We start from the raw sequence: 20,847 nt of genomic DNA, 5'->3' as shown, positions 1-20,847 counted from the left end.
GTCTTATAAGGGGTTAACAGGCCACATGTGAAGGAAGCGGCTAGATTCTGTTGAATTCTGGTGACCTGGGAAACTATGATGACAAAAGGGAAGATTTAAATTCCAGAAGACATCAGATCCGGGGTTTTTCTCTGCAGAATAAACATGCAGCAGCCTTTTTTCCCTCTTATAGAGCAGAGGGTTTTTCAAATTAAGGATCCTCCAATCCCTTTTTCACTTTACCATCAGTGAACTCCCCAGCAGGCAAACCTGACCCAACACCCCACCCCCTTGTATAAAATCCTTGCCTCCCACTGTCTGCCCTGCTAGCATTCCACATTCCAGCCACCAGCAGCACTGTCCCCTGCACCGTGCCCTTGTCACTCAGCAGGCCATGCTTAACCACCTCTGGACCTTGGCACGTGGTATTCCCTCCGGCTCCATTGATCTGTGTCTAGACGAGGTTAGGTCCCTCGGCCCTACACTCCCATGGTGCCTGCTACTGCCCCACCATCCCACTTTATTTGTAATTGCTTGTTTAACTCCCTGCTCTCTCTGTAGACACTGTTGGTGCAGGGGGCCAGATATGTCTTGTTTGCCTCTGACTCTCCAAAGCCTAGGACAGTTCCTGGCACAAAGTAGTGAGAGAAAAACAGACTCGAGTTAGATTTTGCTAATCTGAATGAGCTGTAGGCTGCCTTTAAAAGCCTGGACTCTCAGGCAGCCCAGGTGGCTCAGCGGTTTAGTACCTGCCTTCGGCCCAGGGTGTGATCCTGAAGACTTGGGATCGAGTCCCATGTCAGGCTCCCTGCATGGAGCCTGCTTCTCCCTCTGCCTGTGTCTCTGCCTCTCTCTCTCAATCTGTGTCTCTCATGAATAAATAATAAAATAATAGAAAAAATAAAAGCCTGCTGCTAAGAAATGAAGGCCAAAGAATAACAGGGCAAGAATGTGAGAAAACTGCCTGAAGCTTGTGCCCCTCCTTCCTTTCTCTTCAGTTTACCCAGCTCCTGAATTTATGAGCAAAATCCATGGATTTTTTGCTGACCACAGTAACAGAAGAGACTATAAAATTCAGCTTTCCATCTGGTTCTTCATGATCCAAGAAAATACAGTAATTCCAAACTCCAGGGAGACAAGCACTCAAATCATGAAAGCCTAAACCAGCCTGTTGTAGACTCTCCTAAGAGTAGCATGAAATGTGACTCAGGAAGAAAAGTGAAGAAAGCATTATTTACTGTGTACCGATTGGTTCCCTGGTGGCCCTCAAAGGGTAGGAGTTTGATGCTTCCCCATAGTGAGATTCCCCTCTGGCCTTCAAAGCCAACCCGCTCAGTCCAACAGCTGGTCCTAGCTTCTCTCTCTACTCCCGCCAATGTGCTCCTTATCATGAGGCCAATCGCCAGCTACCACTTTGCAGACTGGGGCCCAGAGTGGAAGCTGGCTTTCCAATAGGAATGCTTTAACATCTGTCCTCCTCCACTGTCCAAAACTGGCTGCTACTTCGGTGCAAAGATGATGCATTTGCTTTTTAATGTTTTATGTTAGAAGGGGAGTTAACGGAAAATTGCTGATGAGGGACAAACTCAGATTCAGCGCCCCGTTGATCTAAAAGCATCACGTGAAGCACTCAGGCGTGCTTGGGCCTCTGCCTGATGTCATTCCCCTGGCCACTGGTACGCCTCTTCTCCTGGCAGGAAGAAAATAGGGCAAAGATTCTGAGAAGCCATCAGTAGCCTGGTCTCTTAGTATTCGGGGCCCAACTGAAGAAGGAGATTTTCAGAACCGTGCTAGTAATGCCAGCTCTGGAGAGATGACAGCCAGTTTGAAGGCTTCAGGCAGTCTGGATAAGCATCTAGACTCTGGGTGCATTTCTGAGTCTGCTCTGTGATCCCTTTGAAGTTTATCCAACTTGAATAAACCTTCTAGAAAGCTGGGGCCAATAAAAAGGCTTTCTTTAGAAGTCCCTCTGGATGTGCCCTGTTGCTTTCTCACAGGGCAGCCAGCCCATCAGGACAAGAGATGTGAAAAGGACAGACGGAAGAGGCTTGAGACGGAATGTTTCCATAATATTCAACTTGCTGTCTTTTTTTTTTTTTTCCTTTTCTTCCTGGCCTTTTTATATATGGAGGAGACAGGAGATAGATCACCAAATTCCCAGTGGCCTTTGACGACTTCGAGCTTAGATCTGATCATGGCTTGCCTGTGACCCCTTTGCACCGATGCAAACTGTTTCTGAAGGCCCAGGCTAAGATGTGCAGGAAAAGCACCACAAACATTAGATGAACAAAGTTTAACAAAAGACGCCATTTGCAGTCCAGGAGAGCTGGTGACAGGGCCATGCAATGGCACAGGCAGAAAGTTCCATTTCATTTCCTGGAGAAGCAGTCCCTGGTTGCCTAGGCTGGGAGCTGAAGCCTATCTTTCCTGTTTGCACAGACATTTTAATCACAGAATTACTGGAGCAGCAAGAAGGGACTGCATGCTTGGAGATGCAGCTAGGTAGGTGAATACACCTCGGGGCTGGGTGGCATTTCCCCAGGTGCAGCCTGGATTGGCTCTGGGCCACTCTCAAGAAGTAACCAGGGTCGGCAGCCCTGGTGGCTCAGCGGTTTAGTGCCGCCTACAGCTCAGGGCGTGATCCTGGAGACCTGGGATCGAATCCCACCTCAGGCTCCCTGCATGGAGCCTGCTTCTCCCTCTGCCTGTGTCTCTGCCTCTCTCTCTCCTCTCTGTGTGTTCTCATGAATAAATAAATAAAATCTTAAAAAAAAAAAAAAAGAAGCAACCAGGGACCAGTTTCTCTAGGGAAGCAACCAGGAAGGGAGGGGCCTTTATAAGCCATAAGAGGGGTCTTTAAACCTGCTTTTGGCTCATTTATGGGAACAAGCTGAGTGATGCCCCTACTCTGACTTTGAGAAGTGTGCCACGAAGGGCAAGACACAAGTTCCGCAGAGGACTGAAGCAGGACTCAGAAGCATCTAGAGAGGGGAGCTGAGCTGCGGGCATCCTATACAGCAGCATACCCCAGCTCCACTGGTTGACCACAGACATGAAAGGCCCTTTTTTTTTTTTTTAACTCTAGGAATAAATGACAGAGGGGTATGACAGAGAGGCAGTGGCAGCACCAGAGAACCCCCACTGGAAGTGGGGTTGCAGGTAGTTTTGTTCATTTATTGATAAAAAAATATTAATAGCAATTCAGAAAAACAAAACATTCACAACCCATCACAGAGTCCTGTAAGTTTCCGCCATATGTTCCCAATGGAGTCCTTCATCTGACGGAGCTGGTGGTTTCAGCCGAAAGGCCCCTTCATGTTCTTCATGGGTGGGTACTGCTGCTCCATTGGCATGGCTCCAAAGCAGTCAGAGGGGTTACAGTGGCCAGCCTTGCCCGGCTGGCCCATGGGACCTGGGGGCCCAGGGATGCCAGGAATGCCTTGCTGGCCCATTGGTCCAGTGGCACCCATCTTGCCATACCCTGGAGGGCCTTGAGGACCTAGGGAGGGAAGAGTCAGAGGAGGAACGTCAGGAGACCCAGGTGGCAAGAAAAGAAGAAACCATGGTCATGGTAAATAATACTTTACATTTGATAAATATTTGTCAGGTTACAACGGGTTTAACGTGAAGACTTGATCTGATCCCCACGATAATTTAACAATAACAACAATATTATTGGCTAGTTTTATTGGGAGCTGCCATGTGCCAGGCACAAGGCGAGTGCTTTTGATGCATAAGTCAATGAATCTTCACAACGATTCTGTGAGACAGAAACTATCATCTCATTTTGTAGATGAGGACACAGGCTCAGAGAGATTGCCCATGTGGTAAGCAGTGAAACTAGGTCTCAGAGCCAGGCCAGCAGGCTTTGGTCACTTCTCTTTTGTCTCTACAGCCTGACTTAGTGACCTCATCAAGGTCAGACAGCCAGGATGATGCCGAGCAGGACTTGAGCTCACATCCCCTGGCCCCACCATATCTGACCGTCTTCCCCTATGTCCCGCTAGCCTAGTTTAGGACTTGAGGATGGACCCTGGGTCTTCCGCTCCCTTCCTTTGAACACCTGGCATTACTGTAAATGTTGGCTGATAGGCCTGTGTTATTTGAGGTTCTCCATAACTATATTGTGTTGCAGAAGGAACATTAGCAAAACAGATCTCAGCTGCTCAAGACTCATGCTCTCAGATTTTGGCTCTTCCTACCTGGGGGGCCGGGGAGACCATTTTCTCCTGCAATGCCGATACCAACGTCCCCTTTTTCACCTTTGGTACCGGGCAATCCTGGGACAAAAGAAATAAAATAAGTCCTATTCCTGAGCAGAAAAATGACACAGCCGGTCAGATTAGTTGAAACACACACACGCACGCACACACACACACACACACACACATCAGACTCACAATAGACCTCATGCATGCTCATGTCTGCTCCCAAAGAGTCCCCCATGCACTTTGGGAACTGGGGGGGCAGAGCTACCTCTCATGCCTGGCACGCCCTGCCGTCCTTCCCTGCCAATCTGGCCAGGAAGTCCGGGTGATCCCGGAGCGCCTGGCCGGCCTGGGGCACCGTCCTTCCCCGGGGGTCCTGGTCGTCCTGGAGCTGCGGCCATCTCCATGGGGAACTGCATCCTGGAGGTGTAGTAAGCCATCCTCTCTGTAAGGAAGGATGGGGACAGGTCACATGGTGCCCCAGGGGCCTCAGACGGGCACAGATAGGCTGCCAGCCTGGAGTCCAAACAGCCATTCTTCAATGGGGAGTCAGAGCGAGGAACTCTGGGGCTGATCTCCTGAGTGGCCTCCCATGCCCTCGCCTCCACCTTCCTGTGCACGGTGGTCCTTTGGCAGCACAGACCTGACGGTGGCCTCTCTCTTGTCCCACACCCTCATTAGTCCACCACTGGCTTCACAATAGAGTCCAGACTCCTTGCCCGGCATTCAAGGTCTGCTTCCCAAGCAAGATGGCCAGCCCCATCGGGACAGGGTCCATGTTCTCCCCAGGCCTTAGCACGGCAAGGTTGGATGAACAAATGTACAGGAAAAATGCTTAAAAGTGAAACCACACCAGCTATCTCATGGTTGCCGCTCGCCCCTCTATTTAGAGCTCACTGCACGCGGACTCGTTTGATTTCAATTTTCTTGTCTGTCTCCTTTGCTCCAGTGGGGGCTCGTGGAGCACGGGGGGAATCATTTTATCTCTGAACAGAGCAGGTGATAAGGTAGGTCTGACGTCTAATTGAACATATGCCTGGAAACGGAGGGGGGTGGTGGGGGGTGACTGGAGAGGGGAATAGAGCTTTAAGGGAAAGGAGGCCAGGGCAGGGCGGAGAAACAGCTGGGAAGGGCCAGCAGCACCCACTGCCACCCAGCCAGCTGCCAATTACCATCAAACATTTTAATGATCTCTTGTCTGATGAACCTCTTGATTTCATCATAATTCACCATGTCTCCCTGAGGAAAAGGAAGAAAACCTGCCTCAATTATACTTCCAAGCCTGGTGCTCTCCCCCTGGGAATACTTTACGGAGATAAAGGATAAGGAGGGGAACAAAGCTGCTAGGAGCCTCCCACAGATACTTAATCCAAGGTCCTAACCCCCAGGAAATGGTGCAAAACGTTTTGTGGAGCAGCTCGTTTTTCTGGGGAACGGGCTCCCAAACCTCCCCACTCTTCCACACGCCATTAAGAACCACTGATACGGGAGTCATGCTCCTTCCCTCAGAAGGCCAACAGGAGCTTCCAGAATGGTCCCAGCTCCGCCCTGCATGCCTGCTCTGCGGCACGGTGCCCATGGTTGCTGGCCTTCCCTCTTACCATGGAGCCAGGCACCCCGGGCAATCCTGGGCTCCCTGCAGGCCCCGGAGATCCAGGGTGGCCCCTCTCTCCTGCAGGACCTGGTGGCCCAACAGGCCCCATGGAGCCACTCTTGCCAGGCCCACCAGGCATGCCAGCTCTTCCCTTCTCTCCTGCCTGGCCCTTCTGTCCTGAAGGTCCTGGATCACCCTACAGACAGGAAGTCACATCCAGCATTGCCAAGTACTATCCAGTCTACTTCATGATGTCTCAGCAATCAGCCCACCCATTTCCATCCCCCAACCTGGCCTCTGGCGACTTCCCCTGACTGTGGCTGCAGCATCCTCACAAGTTGCCCCACCTCACTGCCCCCAGAGCGGCCCTCTTGAAAAGACAGCTTTCATGCTTAGACATTCTGAAGGTTCCCGGCTGCCCTCAGGATAAACCCTGATTCCTTGGCCAGACATTCCAGATCATTCATAATGTGGTCCCGATCGCCTCTTCTCCAGGCCCACCTCCCTGGCCCTGTACCTGCAGCCACGCTTCACGGGTTAGAACTTGCCTTCGGCCACACATCTTAGCCCTCCTGGCCTGGAATGCCCTTCCCCTCCTTCCACCCGGTGCACTCCTCCCACTCAGCTAAAATGCTCCTGTACTTTGCCCTGCCTCCCTGACTTGCCAGGCTGAGTTGGGTGCTGTATCTAATCTGTAAAGCCTGCCATGCCCTAGCGTAAGTGCGACTGGACTAAGTGAGCAGCTATTGTTCAGAGACCTCGGTTTGCCCAAGGCTGGGACAGAGGACCTGGAATCTACGTTAGATCAAGCAGATGCTTGCAGCCTGAGTGAATCAATCAATCAACTGGTCAGTGAATGAATGGACTTGAGATTTCCATCCTCCCAATCATAGCTAAGAAATAGACCCATGTGAGAAGCTTTTAGAGATGAGGTTGCTCCAAGTTTTGAGTTCTGCCCACGATTTTCTTCCTGTCTACTGACCTTCCTGTGTCTCCTCTCCATGGCTACAATCAGAGCTTGTAGTGATGAGCTTCATCACTCATGAGTTTTTCCCCTCAAAACCAGCCAATGCCCACTCACCTTTGGACCAGGGGGTCCATAGAGTCCCTGTTTTCCAGGGGGTCCCTAGAGGAAAGCAAAGGTCAGGGGTCAAGTCTGGGCAGCATCTCCAAGCCATTCCGGGGAGGTAGGTGCCATGAAGGACCACCTTCCACAGCCATAGGGCCTGGAACTGTATCCAGCTAGGCTCTGGGTGAGGAAGGACACCAGCCTCCTCTTTGTTGGTTGACAGCTAGAAGGGAGAACAACGTCCCCCAGGGCATGGCCTTGTGTGATCATATTGGTTGGGTCCCTTGTCACAAACAAAAAGAGTGAGAAGTCAGAGTGAAAGGGCCAGTCCATGGCATATTGGAAGCCCTTCCAAGAGCTGGGGCCCAGGAAATGTTTGTTTGGAGTCTACTACCACCACCACCTCATCACCACCACCATCACCACCACCACCACCACCACTACCATAATCACCATCAGCTTTCTTTGGCCAGGTACACAGTCAAAAAATAGGGAAGAACAAGTGTCATGCATCCTTCTCCCCAGCCCCCAATCCTCCCCAACGCAGCAAAGGCCACCAAACTCCTGCATATCTGTCTGGAGGGAGTCTGTGCATTCAGGGAGTGTTCACTGAGTGAACAAAGAGGGGTGAAGGCCAGGCTAGGAACAAGCAGCAGCATCCCCCAGGGAAAGGAGGAGCCCAGCACGACAGTACCTCTTTGCCAGCTGCACCATCTGCCCCAGGTTCACCCTGTGGAGTAGAGAGCGGTAGACATATGATTGGCACTAACCCAGCATGGCATCACCTGCCTCCCCCTGCCCACCACCCGCACTGAGCCCTGTGCTACCAAGAGACCACAGTTCTCCAGCCCTCACCCTGAGACACTTGGGGCACAGGCCATGGAAACCTAGACATCCTCCCTCCCTCCACTCCAGTCTCTCCCAGAGCCCCAGCCAACAGCCCCAGCTGCCCCCTGAATGAGCTGTACGAAGAAAGAGCAGACTGCATGCTCCTTGCTCCTGGCTTGAGGTCCCAGGCTCTTGCAGGATCCCTAGCTCTGAGTTTATGTTACATGTTTGCCGAACAGAGGCAGTAATTGTGAACCTCTGTCCTCAGTGAGGTTCCAGGGACAGGCCAGGGCAGCCTGAGCTTGTTCCCTCCCCAGGACAGGACAGGTTGTATCTTGGGCCCAGCCTGCTTCTGGTGAGATGAGAGAGGGCCAGAAGGTTGGAGGGACCTGCCTGCCCTGGGGCCATGGCAAGAATCAGAGTGTGTAGGTGAGATTCCACCTTCTTGGCAGATGGGCCAACTATCACCCCTGTACCAGCCCCAGGGTCATGGCTACAGCTCCAGAAGAGAACACCTTGACCTGGGGGCCAGGAGATCTGGGTTCCTGCCTCAGTTTCCCCAGGAGATTACATCCCTAAGACTGGCTGGCAATCCATCCATCTGATGTTGGTCACTTGTCTGGAACTTTTGAAAGAGGGCATATTGCAGAGTGGCTAAGGACGTAGGTTTTGGAATCAGGCAGGCTCTTCAGCTCACTAGCTGTGCAATTCCCCACCACCTACTTAACCCTGCTGAGCTTTGGTTTCCTCATCTGTAAAATGGGGACAATCAGATCTACTAAATAGGGTTGTGGTAGAGATTAAATGACAAAATGTCAAGCGCTTAGGTCACCGTTCAGCACACGGTCAGTGACCAATATATCACAGCTCTTGGTATTAAGCGCCAACTGAGACCAGGAGTGGTTTGGGTTGCCGAGAGGGCTGCGGTAATGGCACTGCATTTATGGTCCCTGGCATTTCGATTCTCAGGGGTTGCTAGCAAGCTCCCCCAGGGAGGGGGCAGGGGCAGAATGGGCGCCAGCTCTCCCTTGCCTGACACCTGGTCAAGGGATTGGCACAAGTGGTGCGTGGTCAGAGGCGGTGGCCTGGTGCATACTTGGCAAGCACTGGCTGGCAGGGCTTGTCCTTTCTTCCAGATATGATGTGATCCTCAGGCACAAGCTCTGTGCTGCCATCTTCCATGCTAACAACCTCTCTTTCCCTGGAGACCCTGGACAAGCAGCGCTGTGCTCCAGTGACCAAGCCAACTGGCCCTTTAACCTTGGGGCTGTGCAGTAAGATGTGGGGTCTTACCGGGGGGCCAGGGTGTCCAGGGGGGCCAGGCTGGCCTGGAAGCCCTAGAAGGCCCCTTTCTCCAGTGGCTCCCCGATCTCCTTTTAGGCCCTGAAGAGAAAGGACGTGGGTGGTGAAGGGGATGGGAGAGGCAGCAGTGAACCCCACACAGCAGAGGCAGGTGTCATTGTGTGCCTAGGACCATGCCCCCAACCCTCAGGCCCTCCAGGGCAGGGGAGCGCTGCTTGAACCTGACACAGGGCCCCGTGATGGCCTCTGGCCCCCTTCAAAGGCATTTACCACGTGCCACTTGGGGAGACCCAGGAGGCAGGAGAGGCTGAAGCCAGGAAGGAGGTGGGTGGACACAAACTGTTCTCCCCACTCCCCTCTGTGCGAGGACCCCCAGCTTGACTCCCAGGAAGGAGGGGTGCGGGGAACATGTCACTCACCATTGCAGAGATCCCGGCAGGACCCGGCTGGCCTGGAGGCCCTGGCGGCCCCTAAAGATAGATGAACTCAGTGGGCTGGAAAGAGTCCTGGGGAACAAGCCCCCCAGGAAGCAAGCGAGGGACCAATAGACCTTAAACCTCAGTGGCTCCGTCCTCCTCCCTAAACCCTCCTTCCCTCTGCTCTTGCCCTCAAGCTTCTACCGAAAGATCTGTGCTGGAGCTGACACCTAGGAATGTCCCTGAGCTCACAGGACGGAGAGGATGATCTGGGAGCCAAGGGCAGAGGGCAAAGGCCTGAAGGTTAACTATGTGGGCCTGTGGTCTTCCGAGGCACCCCACTTCCTCCTGTTCTGTGGGAGAAGTAAAGAGCAGGAGCTGGGGGCTGCGTAGCAGGGGCTCAACCCCAGCCCCAGAGACCAAACAGATAAGCCCAGCCCTCAGCCACTGGGCCTCCCTGGTCCCCTACTCTGCTGCCACTGGAGGGCAGTGGGACTCAACACGCAGGGGTGCTCGACCCTGCTGGGCTGGGGTGGTGCCTGAATGCCGTCCCCATCTCTGAATCACAGCTCATATGCCAGCCCCCTGCTGAGAGCTGTGCCCTCTCTGAAACCCAGGGCATGCAGACCTCTCTCTCAGCCCCCAGTTGGAAAGTTCTGGAGGCATGGACTCTACTCATTGCTAGACTTCTGGGGCAGAACTGTCCAGCGTCGGGACTAGCACAGAGCAGGGGCTGAGGCTGGACAGAGAGAAGTGAGGGGGGAACCTTGTGCCCCCTTTCCCCAGCCCCCAGTGAGCCTGTGATGGGCTCACAATTCAGAGCGTGCAGTTCCTTTCATCTATAATGTGAGCGGGGAGTAGGCTAGACCCGGGGTCCCCAAGCCAGGGCCTCTGGATCCCTCATACACACGGTGATGAGGACCTGAGAGCTCCTCTTTTTGGTCATGAACTATTTTTAACATTTCCAGAAGCCTCTCAGAAACTGTACATCTGCCACAACAGGCCTGCAATCAAACGCGAGTGTTTCCTTTGCTCAGGAACCCCATCAGCTTGGGGCCGTCACACTGATCAAAGGCGCCCATGGGCAGCCATCTCTGTTACTGAGGAGCAAATTCAGATGGGGAAACTCATTATTGCTTAATAACTGTCCTCTCCAAGTTGTCTTACCTCTGTAAGTGCGCCACCCACGCAGCTGGCCACCCGCCTACACGCGCACACACAGAAGGAGACATCCCGCCTTCTCTCCTTCCTCGGCTCCCCGCCCCTCCCCCACGCGGGTTGTCAGCCCCTCTGCCTGCGGCCACCACCACGACCACCCCCACCACACCATCCCTCCGGGACATCTCAGCTTCCAGGCTTCCACCTGCACCCCTCCCCTCCTGATCACACCTCCAAGGTCCCGGGTCTGCACTAGGTCCTCTGCAAGCACAGCTTTCCGGCTCCCACTCAGGCCCTTCTCAAACTCCACTCCAGCCACCCTGACCTTGGGGCTCCCCCCCACCCACCAGGCCCCTCCCTGCCTCAGGCTCTTTGCGTCAGTAGCCACCCTCCCAGCCCTCCCTTCGGCCTGGACACTCTTCCCCAGACTGCTAGACAGATGGCTCCTTTTGTCATTCAGGCCTTGGCTCGAATGCCACTGCTGCAGTAAAGGTGCCTCTAAAGGCGCCTCCCAGGCCCTCCCTGAGACATCACATCCCTGCCTGATGCTTGTGCATTAATCTGTTTGTTTGTTATGCCAGTGCGGAAGCTCTGGGATCAGGGGACCTTGTTGATCTCACTCACTGCCTTTAGCCCCATGCTTGGAACTGTGCCTGGCATGGAGCAGGTGCTCAATTATTGCTCATTGAATAGCTGAATGATCTCTGTTTGATAAGTAAACTCAAAATGTGCCCAGAAAAGAAGAAAATGGCAAAAAGCCTGGGCACCACTGGATTAGGTGAGTCCGAAGCCCCTTACTGCGCTACAGGGCTGCTCCTGGGGCCAGTGCTCTCAGGCCATCACTGGCTCGCCAGCCCCAGCCCCAACAGAATCCTAACTCTCATAAAGGCAGAGGCAAGAACGCTTTAACTCACAATGTGGCCTGGGGGGCCGGGTCTTCCCTGAGGTCCCATGGCACCAGGCTCACCCTGTAAGAACCAGGAAAAAAAAGCGACAGGGAAGCAGACTTAAACACACGGGGATGTTAGGTAGGACAAGGCTGAACAGAGCAAGCGGACCGCCAACAGAGACGCTGAGCTGGGTCCCGGGCCCCAGGCCTACACTTTCCAGGGCCCACCTTGGCCCCTGAGTATTGTTGGAGAGACAGACCTGAGCCCCCAGCCTGAGAGGGCCAGGCCCTGTTTTTTTTTGTTTTTTTTTTCCAGGCCCTGATTTTAGACGAGTGACCCAACAGCCTGCAGTTGCAGGAGGGAGGAGGTGAGGAGGAAGAAGGTGAAGGTGTGCAGTTTGGGGCAAACCTCCCCTAGAAGGCCCTAGGAGAGAAGGCAGCATCGGCCAGTGAGTGGGAGGGGAGTGGCTGTGTCCAGGCCTCGGCAGAGCCCACAGTCAGCTTGTGCTCAACTCAGCCCTTACCTCTGCTCCAGGCCGACCACTGCTGCCTGGGGGACCCGGTTTCCCACAGTCGCCCTGGAAGAGAGAGGGCCAGCTGGAGCTCCACAGACCTCTGCTGGTCTCCTCCGGCCTCATGTTGACCCCACATCCGAGGAGTCCTGCTCCCTGCCCCGCCTCCAGCCAGCAGCACCCCCGATGCCCTCAGGCTGGTGGACGGCGAGGCCTGACCCAATCTGCTGGCACTGTGGTCTCAGGAGGCTCAGACGCTGGGATGGCATCTCAGCCAAGGCTCAGTGGCACGGGCACTCCTGCAAGGAGCATGACCCCCATATCTGCCTGGGGTCAGGCCTTGAGGAGAGCTGAGAACACCTGCTCGGCAGAAGTCACCAGGCCCTCACCTTTGGTCCTGGGAGGCCAGGGTGTCCTGTTTTTCCCTTGAAGCCCTGGAAGAAAAAGCGGGAAGCTGCTACGGCCCTTGCCTCAAGCAGAGGCCACTTCCCTTGCCTCCTTCCTCAGGTTGAACAAATCAGACCCCTCCAAAATCCTAACATGGTCCTCAGAGGATCTGGATTTGAGCTGCCCCACCCACCAAGGAGAGCCCACACCTGCTCAGCTTTGGGACTTCCCAGCTCCTCCTTGCAGCTCAACTTACCGGGGGTCCCATGAGTCCGGGGGGGCCAGCGGGACCAGGGTCCCCCTAGAGAAGAGACAGGATGCCCACTCATTCACCACTGCCTTCCTTCTCTCCAGCCCCCACCTCCACCCCCAGGATAGAGGGAATGTCACAGGAGACAGAGGGAAGAATCTGAGCCCGGATCAGCCTCTGACTGGCTGTGGACCCTCAGTGAATCTCAGTTCTCTCTAGAACCCCAATTTTCCTTCTTTGGGGACCCGATGGTGTAGATCTTGATGCTCTGCCCTTTGCGACTCCCCATCCCTTTCATATGCCCCAGCAAAACCAGATCCAAGGAGCCAGGGTGACTCCAGTCTTTCCGTATCTGCAGCCTACTCTTCCGGACACCCAGCCTAGTATCTTTAGCTGCCTGGGCTTCTGGATGTCAATCCACTCCCTTGGCTGGCTGCCTTTGGTGAGACCCAGCTCATCCAACCTGGTTAAGGTCACCAGGAGAACTGAAGAACCCAGGGGCTCTGGTGCCATCAGAGCAGTGGGGTGAGAAGCAGATGGAAGGAAGGCAGCTCATCTGGGTTCTGTTGACTTTGGCTCTTGGAAGAGGAAGAAGGAAAGGGGTAGCTATCATCTCACCCTCAAGCCAGGCTTGCCGTCCTTCCCATCCAGACCATCCAGGCCAGCAGGGCCCTAGAAGGAGGAAAAAGGCATATCTGCATACTTGTGCTGGAGCCCTAGGCAGCAAGAGGCCTGACCAAGCCCTTTCACCCTGTCCACCCCTCATCCAACTCCCGCCCCAACTAAGCACGCACATGCACCCCTATGCACACATGCACACAGCTCACACGCTCACCTGAATCCCAGGAGATCCTGGTGGCCCAGAGGGACCAGGCATGCCTGGTGGGCCTCGAATCCCTTCACTGCCCTGGAAAGAAGCCCACCCCACAACAAAGTCAGCAGGGCCTCGTCCCGCTGGGTGCTGGGCATTGGGACGAGGCACTGGGCACTGGGTTCTGATGATTACTGGAAATCAGGACAGCTGGTTTCCAGCCCCACTTCTGTTCTGGCCTAACTGGATATACTCCACAGCACTCCCCAGGAGGATCTGTCTTCATCTGCAAAGCAGCCCCCTTCCCACACTGTTCCACGAGGAAGGGACAGAGCCTATTCAGTCTAGCATCTTCTTCGGGTTTGATTCAGGGACTCAATGGGTGCTCAACTAAAGGCATACATTCAGTTCACGTCGGTCCCAACATTGTGCCAAGCACTATATAGCCTCTGATCCTTCCAGATGAAAAAAGGGTGGCCCCTGTCCTCAAGAAGCTCACAGTCACTTTCAGAAGAGGGAGCGGCTCACTCCAGCCAGGGGTCAGGGAAAGTATCACAGAAGCATCACCAGACACTAGACTCTGAAGCATAGCTGGGATTTGGACAAGTTGGGGAAGGACAAAAGGGCAAGCCAGAAGGAACTTCAGAGAAGGATACAGATTTGGAAGTGGTCATTTGCCTGGGGAGCCCATCTGAGGGATGGGGTGGGAGGTAAGGCCGGAGAAAGGTAGGGCCTAAATGGGGGGCATGCCCTGAACACTGTGCTAGACTCTATCTAACAGACCAGTGCTTTTCAAACTGTACTTCTCAGAGCCCTAGACGTTCCTGGAGGAGTGTCAGAGATGGGTGCACGAAGTGGGACCCCAGAGGGTGGGCCCAAACCCCTTGCCCCTGCCTTAGCCAGAGCGGCTCCACTCATGTCTGTTTTTATACATTGAAGGTTCACGTGAGCTCCTGTGTGATGAAAGGGCCCGGGGACTTCAAAATAAAGTCTGGGGACCACTGCTCCAGGTACTGGGGAGCCATCGACTGTTCAAAGCAGGAAAATGATGAGAATCAACATGTGAACTAGAATGTTTACTGGAGAAGGGAGGGGGGCAGCTTGGTGTGGAGGGCTGCCGGGTGGCCTAGTGGAAAGGGAGTGTCTGCTCTGGTGCAGTGAGGACCCGCCAAGGGGAAATGATCCAGCTAGAGACCCCCTCCATGGGGGGGTGGGGAGGAGAGTCCCCAGTGGCATTGCAATGCCACCAGCTACCAGGAGGGGTCAGCACAGCCCCAGAAAATGTCAGTCCCATGGGGCATGGAGTGGGCAACCCCTGGCCAGGGGTTTGGGATTCTCTGCAGTGAACAGCCTAAGGAGAGCAGGCAGGACTGGGGCACGGAGCCAGCCCGGAAGGCTCTGGACGGGGCTGCCACCCGGGTCCTCCACAAAGAGCCACCACCACCTCCACCATGACTAATAGGTGCAGGCTCTGGGAAGGCAGGGAGGCACACCCAGCCTCTCTGGGCCTCATGGCCTCACCAGGACAGTGAGAAGTTAGACAAGGGGTGGCCCTTTTGCAAGTCCCTTCTAGCTCTGACAGCTATGCTATGAGTTTTTTCCGATGAAAGAGGCTCCACCCATGGTTGCAGGTCTCCTACCTCTCCCCTTGGGTCATGAGCCCCCCACCCCAAGCTTAGAAGTCCATTTCGGGCCTCATTATACTACCCAGGCATCACATCTGGGGAGCCCAGAGGCTGGGCAGAGACAGGAATGTCAGCCCCCAGACCAAGGCAGAGCTAGTCTCCAAATGAGCAAGTCAAACCCAGGGGCAGCTGGTGTGGGGGCTCCCCAGGCTGCCTGACCCTTGTCACCAGCTTATGGGCCATGCCTGCCCTCTCTGGGCCCTTGGAGACAATCTGAGCAGGTTCTATGCCTGTTGTTGTCAGACCTGGAAGGTGAATGGCCAGAGCTGCTCTGGCTTCCGGGCTTAGGGGCTTAGGGGGTTTGGGTTTGCAGTCTGGATGTGCTTCCCTACTCCCTGCAGCTCCTCCTCCTTGCCCTGGAGACAAAGCCAGCCCACTGTGCTCTAGTCACCTCTTCTCACACGCCCCCCCTGCACCCCCCTGCATCCTCCCCAGCCCCTGCTCCCAGCAGGCATCCTGGGCTCAGCTGCCATCCTAGGGCCACTGGTCTGTTGCCCTGTAGTAGACATAACCGAGAGTCAGTCCTTGAATTTCCAAAGGCCTGATAGTGTGTGGAATGGGGCATGGTTGCTGCATGGCTCAGATCTGTGCCTATGGAGGACTTGGGGTCCTGCTCACCTTCTCTGCTTGGGGGCCGGGTGGGCCAGGCGCTCCAGCCTTGCCTGGGAATCCAGGGGGACCCTATATCAACAAAGGAGCGGATGAGAATGAGAGTGGGGCTGGAGAGACAGCTCCCCTTCCTTCTTCTTCCAGGTCAGCTTCACTGCAGTTAAAGTGAAGCATTTTGACTTCCTAGAAACACCACCTAGGAGCGTTTCTGCTGGCTGGCCTGCTGCAGCAGGGCCCACCCAGGAGGCTCTGCCCTCCAGGTCCTGGCTCCTGGAATCAGGCCTGGCCACCCAGGCCGTTCCTCCCATGCCTCTTCCCTCCCCAGGCCCATCTCCGTCCAGCCTGGCCTGGTCAGGCCTGCCCCTCCTAAATAGGATCACATCAGACAGAGCTGGCTTTGTGTTCTCACTCACCGGTGGGCCGGGAAAGCCTGGCTGGCCTTGAAATCCCTAGGGGGAAGAAGCAAGGGACAGTTTGCCACGCCACCCACTCTCTCCCTCCTGGCTGCCCAGATGGAAAGAGTGACTGGGTGAGGAGGCTGCCTTGAGCCCTGGGGCCTAGCCCCTCCACTCCGCCCAAGATGACCAGCTGGTGAAACAAAAGTCACGAGGTGGGAGGTTACAACTCAAGGACGGGTGAGGGCTGGAGGCTAGAGCTGGTCACCCCTCCACACGTGACGGGGGCCACCAGGGAGAGGACCCAGCCCCTCCTCTGTGCCCACCCCCCGGCCCTCCCCCACTGTCAGGACAGCCAGCTACATCCTGCAGTCACTCACCTGGTCACCCTTCTCTCCCGAGTTCCCTTGGGGTCCTCGCTCTCCTCGGGGACCCTGTCGCCACAGAAAACAATGCAGCTGGAACCCAGTCTTTCTTCCCTTCGACCCCAGGGCTGGACCAGGACCAGGAGTCCCCATGTCCACAGTCCCCTGTCTCCTTCTTCACTCACCGCTGGGCCTGCGGGACCTGGGAGACCTTCAGATCCTGGTGGGCCCTGGGCAGACAAAGAGCAGAATCAGGCATTCTGACTGGGGGAGGTAGGAGGTCAGGGGATGGGGTGGGGGGACAGATGGGGGGGAACAGAGGCAGAGGCTCCCCCCTGTCTGACTGAATAAAGTATATACACTTTCTACCAGTGCTGGGTTTTGAGGCCTCCTGTGACCTGGTACCAACCACCCTTCCCTGCTTCACTTCCCTCTCCCTGTCTTTTCTGCCTCACTTGGTCAGACTGCTGTTCTCTGAATATACTCTATGCATTCATACCCCTGGGCCTTTGCACAGCTGTCCCTTCTCCCTAGAATGCCTACCCTTCCCCCACCCTTTCTGGGGTTCTTAAAACCTTACCAAGGGATTAGATGGCTTCAATCTCTTCCCCCTGTGGGATTCCCCAGGACAGATAGCTATATGCCTCCCCCACCCTTCACTCTATTCTGGGCTCAGCTCAAACAGCACCTCCTCAGAGAGGGCTACCTATCCTCTAATAGCACCCTGTACTTCAGCCAGTCCCTAACCCTGCTCTTTCCTCCATTGCTTTCTCATCATTTATATGCATTGGCTTATTCATCTGTTATCTGCCTCGCTCACTGGAATGTGAGCCCCCTGAAGGCAAGGGGCACAAGTGCCTGTTTTATGCACTGTGACACCCTCAGAATAGCCCAGCACCCAGAAGGCCCTTGAAGAATGTCTGTTATTGAGTAAATGCACATCAGGTCTGCTATATCCCACCCAGGCCTCACTGACATGTGGAGGGAAGGCAAGACTAAGGTTGGGCAGGGTGGTCACAGATGGACTTGGGGTCAAGTCCAGGCTCTGCCCTAACTCACTCACTAACTAGCTGCAGCGTGCTGGGCGAGCCACATCCCTTCCTGAGCCTCAGGGATAACCTCACTGATGTGATGTCCTCACCTGATAACAGCCCTTGCTCCTGCACTCACCCAGCCTGGAAGAGTGGCTCTGGGCTTGCGGCATCAGGCCAGGTTCCACTCTGGGTCTGGGGTCCCAGGCCTGGCCCTCCCAAGGCCTGCCCTGCCTGCCGGCCTGCCCGCCCACCTTTGCAGGGGAGGAGGAGGATCTCCTGAGGGCCGACTCCAGGCCCCCTGCCCCCTGGCAGCCTCTGCCAGCCCATTTCCACAAAACCTCCTGGGATCCTCTTTCTGGCCTCCCCTCAGCCTCCTCTGGGCAACCAGCCTCCACTGCCTGCTGCCTGCTGCCTGCGTGTGCGCCCAGCTGGAGCGACCCAGGGGGCAGGGAAGCTGGGGTCACATCTCTCCCTCCACGGCTGCTGGGAAAGTCTCCGACGGCATTAGTGGTGGCGGTGGAGGTGGGGCAGGGACGCTTTCTTCCTGACCGTGCGGAGCCCCAGAGCCCGGGCTTAGACTCACCGATTCTCCCTTCTCTCCCGGGGGCCCGATGTAGCCCCGTTCCCCCTTGATGCCCTGACAAGTGAGCAGAGAGAGAGCCGAATTAGCCCCGTGGCCCGCCGTCACGGTGCTAATGCGAGGGGTGGAGACTGCAGCTGGCACACGCTGGCACCGGCGACGAGGACGAGGACAAGGGCTGGGGGAGCGGGGGCACCATGGAAAGTGGGGACATGTCCACCCAGCAGGCTCCTGCCCAGGGTAGGCTTCTGGTGGTCTCCCCTGCTCTCCTGCCCCTCCCCCCAGGAGGCAGGTCCCAGGCTGGGGGCTGGGCGCTCTGAGAGCCTGGCACCTCAGTGTGCAGTGCCCAAGTGGGGTGGCAGGGCCAAGCTGCTCTGTCACAGGGGCTTTGGGGACCCCTGCACTGACAGCCTGGCAGAGGCACAAGCCAAAATGCTTAGGAGGGAGGGAGCCTGCTGGGGAGATGCATCAGCCTGCTCCCACCCCGACCACCACCCCGAGGCTCTGCTAAGCCACACCAGCATCCCCATACTCACGGGCAGTCCTGGGGGGCCCATGGCACCTGGGTAGCCAGGTTGCCCTGGAGGACCCTACAAAGAAAGGTTGACATTATGGACCAGCCCCTCAACATTTCTGTCTACTCCACCAAGGGCAAATAGAGTAGCCATAGCCAGGATGCCCATCCCAGGGCAGCCACTACCCTGGGCCAGCATGCCCCCAGAGGCCCAGGTTCCTTTGGCTGAGACCGCCACCAAGAGCCTGGGGCTAGGTGACAGGGCCAGCCCGGCCAGAACCCTGGGAGCTGAGCCAGAGAAAAGGCCCAGAGCAGGAAGGATGAGAAGGGGAGTTGGAAAGTGGGGCGTGGAAGGGCCAACTGAATGCTGCAGGAGGAGGAGGGAGGGAGGAGCCCCCAGGACGCTGCTGGAAGCCAGGAGGGGGAGCTGTTTGCCCCTTCCAGGGAGTCAGGGCACTTGGAGTTCAGCCTCCTTTGATCCTGATGGGGTGTGAAGACCCCCAATCCGAGGGTTCAGGGCAGACAGTTTCAGAAGGAGTCGGCCTCCCATCGTCCACTGGGCAACTATCCCCGAGGGCCCACCTTTGCCTCCCCAGGGCTGCTCACCATCTCCTTCCCCGAGTGGCCAGTGCCTGCTTACCGGTTCTCCCTTCTCTCCTGTCGGGCCCCTGAGGCCTCGCTCCCCTTGAAGACCCTTGAAGAGAAAAATCATGAGGACCTGCCAGGGAGGGCAGTCCCCACCCAGCCCCCAACTCCTCTTCCCTGTCCTGCAGCCTTCCATCCCCAGGCCAGCAGAGCTGGGCATTGCTGATGCCTCCACTCCAGGGTCACCAGCAGGGTGACCGTGGGGTATACCCCAGAAGGATAACTGTGAGAGGCATAGACTCCCACCTAGGGGTACCTCTAAGAACATACCCCCAAGACAGGTAACTACAGAGATATGCTCCCCCTCCCCAGGTAGGTGACGCTCAGAGGGTACCTCTCAGGCAGGTGACTGTCACTGATGTGCCCCTTTGGGAACTGGCTGGGGTGTATCTTTAGGGGGTTGACACGTGTGTGCTCCCCCAAGGGGCAGCTGTCAGGACAGGTATCCCTCTGTGATGTTCCGCTACCAAAATGTATCACTGGAAACCCAACACTTACCTGTACACCCCCACCCCCAGCCACAAGTCAACTTCTTTTAGGGATGCAGGGGAGAGACATGGGAAGGCCCCCAGAGCAGCCTGCTCCCTCCAGAGCAGTCACTGTCACTTTTTGGGGTGGAAAGGGGTATCACTTTCGATCAAAGCCAGAGCCCCCACCCCTCACCCTGACCTTTGTGGATTTGCCACAGCATTAAGGGGCTGTGTCTGCCCCTTCTCTCCCGTGCCCTCACGAGACGGTACCCAAACCTTTCCACAACACAAGACAGATGGCTAGACGGACAGATGGCCCCTTCACCCAAGCAAGCAGAAACAGACAAAGTCCGGCCAGGATGAGGACGTGGGGACAGATGGAGCTGTGACAAGGCAGGGCCCTGCTCCCTGAGCCTCCATCACCAGGCCTGGGAGGAGAGGAGCCAGGCCCCAGGAACACCAAATCCGACAAACAGGAGGTTAGTTTCCGTGACCCAGGACGGAGCAACAGTGAGGCTGGGGATGATTTAAACACACTTGTGACGATGACGAAGGCAGAGCAATTAACGACACCCGGCAGAAGGCGCAGACCCGGGCGCCGGGCGCAGAGGGGCAGGGCCCCACGACACCCAGAAACCCGACTGGCTGGCATCACACGCCCAGCCTTTGGAGCAGCAGACGGGGCCTGGAGCCAAGGAAGAGGAGAGGAAGAGGAGGAAGCTGCGAGGTTCCTCTAGGACGATGGGAAAGTGCAAGCAGGGCTACCTTCGGATCCCTGGGGTGCCCGTGGACGGCCCTGCCGAGCAGCGGGGCAGCAACCTGTGCCAGCCTGCAATGTGAAGCCCTAAAGCTTTGGCATCTCTGCCGGGCTCTGTGCCAGGTGCCTGGCAGGGCCCCAAGAACTACTTCCAGCAAATCTTTAGTCAACAGCAAAGGTGGGAGAAGCAGGAGGCAGAAGTGAGAAGGGAGGAATCAAGAGGCCCCTAGAGGCACCAGCTTCAAATAAGAAGGTGAAACAGCTCCCTGGCCTGGGTTGGGGGAGGGGGGGCAGTGATGTGGGTTTGGGGGGGAGAGAGAAAGGAGACCTTAGGCGGGGGAGGGTGGGGAGTTGACGAAAGAAGCAGGAGCAGAGGGAGAAGTGAAGGAA

At 56.1% G+C, this 20,847-nt stretch overlaps 1 protein-coding gene across 8 annotated transcripts in view; it reads right to left on the bottom strand.

Moving 5' to 3' along the window:
* Window positions 1-3,139: 3,139 nt before the first annotated feature.
* The window catches only part of COL16A1 (collagen type XVI alpha 1 chain), a 48,915-nt gene continuing 31,207 nt past the window's right edge, over window positions 3,140-20,847 (bottom strand). For all 8 annotated transcript variants that reach the window (XM_026014340.2, XM_026014341.2, XM_072750430.1 and 5 more), the window contains 22 exons: window positions 19,226-19,279; window positions 18,608-18,661; window positions 18,075-18,128; window positions 16,643-16,687; window positions 16,473-16,526; window positions 16,111-16,146; window positions 15,707-15,769; window positions 13,428-13,499; window positions 13,211-13,264; window positions 12,599-12,643; window positions 12,345-12,389; window positions 11,968-12,021; window positions 11,469-11,522; window positions 9,400-9,450; window positions 8,972-9,061; window positions 7,545-7,580; window positions 6,863-6,907; window positions 5,789-5,977; window positions 5,360-5,426; window positions 4,456-4,632; window positions 4,182-4,259; window positions 3,140-3,478 (listed from right to left, as the gene is read on the bottom strand). In XM_026014340.2, coding sequence (XP_025870125.2) covers window positions 3,276-3,478; window positions 4,182-4,259; window positions 4,456-4,632; window positions 5,360-5,426; window positions 5,789-5,977; window positions 6,863-6,907; window positions 7,545-7,580; window positions 8,972-9,061; window positions 9,400-9,450; window positions 11,469-11,522; window positions 11,968-12,021; window positions 12,345-12,389; window positions 12,599-12,643; window positions 13,211-13,264; window positions 13,428-13,499; window positions 15,707-15,769; window positions 16,111-16,146; window positions 16,473-16,526; window positions 16,643-16,687; window positions 18,075-18,128; window positions 18,608-18,661; window positions 19,226-19,279 — 1,620 coding nt within the window. In that variant the 3' untranslated portion in view covers window positions 3,140-3,275. The remainder of the gene's footprint in view (window positions 3,479-4,181; window positions 4,260-4,455; window positions 4,633-5,359; window positions 5,427-5,788; window positions 5,978-6,862; window positions 6,908-7,544; window positions 7,581-8,971; window positions 9,062-9,399; window positions 9,451-11,468; window positions 11,523-11,967; window positions 12,022-12,344; window positions 12,390-12,598; window positions 12,644-13,210; window positions 13,265-13,427; window positions 13,500-15,706; window positions 15,770-16,110; window positions 16,147-16,472; window positions 16,527-16,642; window positions 16,688-18,074; window positions 18,129-18,607; window positions 18,662-19,225; window positions 19,280-20,847) is intronic.

This window comes from Vulpes vulpes, chromosome 2 (assembly GCF_048418805.1).
Source record: "Vulpes vulpes isolate BD-2025 chromosome 2, VulVul3, whole genome shotgun sequence".
NCBI lineage: Eukaryota > Metazoa > Chordata > Mammalia > Carnivora > Canidae > Vulpes > Vulpes vulpes.
Note: the sequence above shows the minus strand (reverse complement) of the source record. Positions and strands in the feature narration are given on the sequence as shown.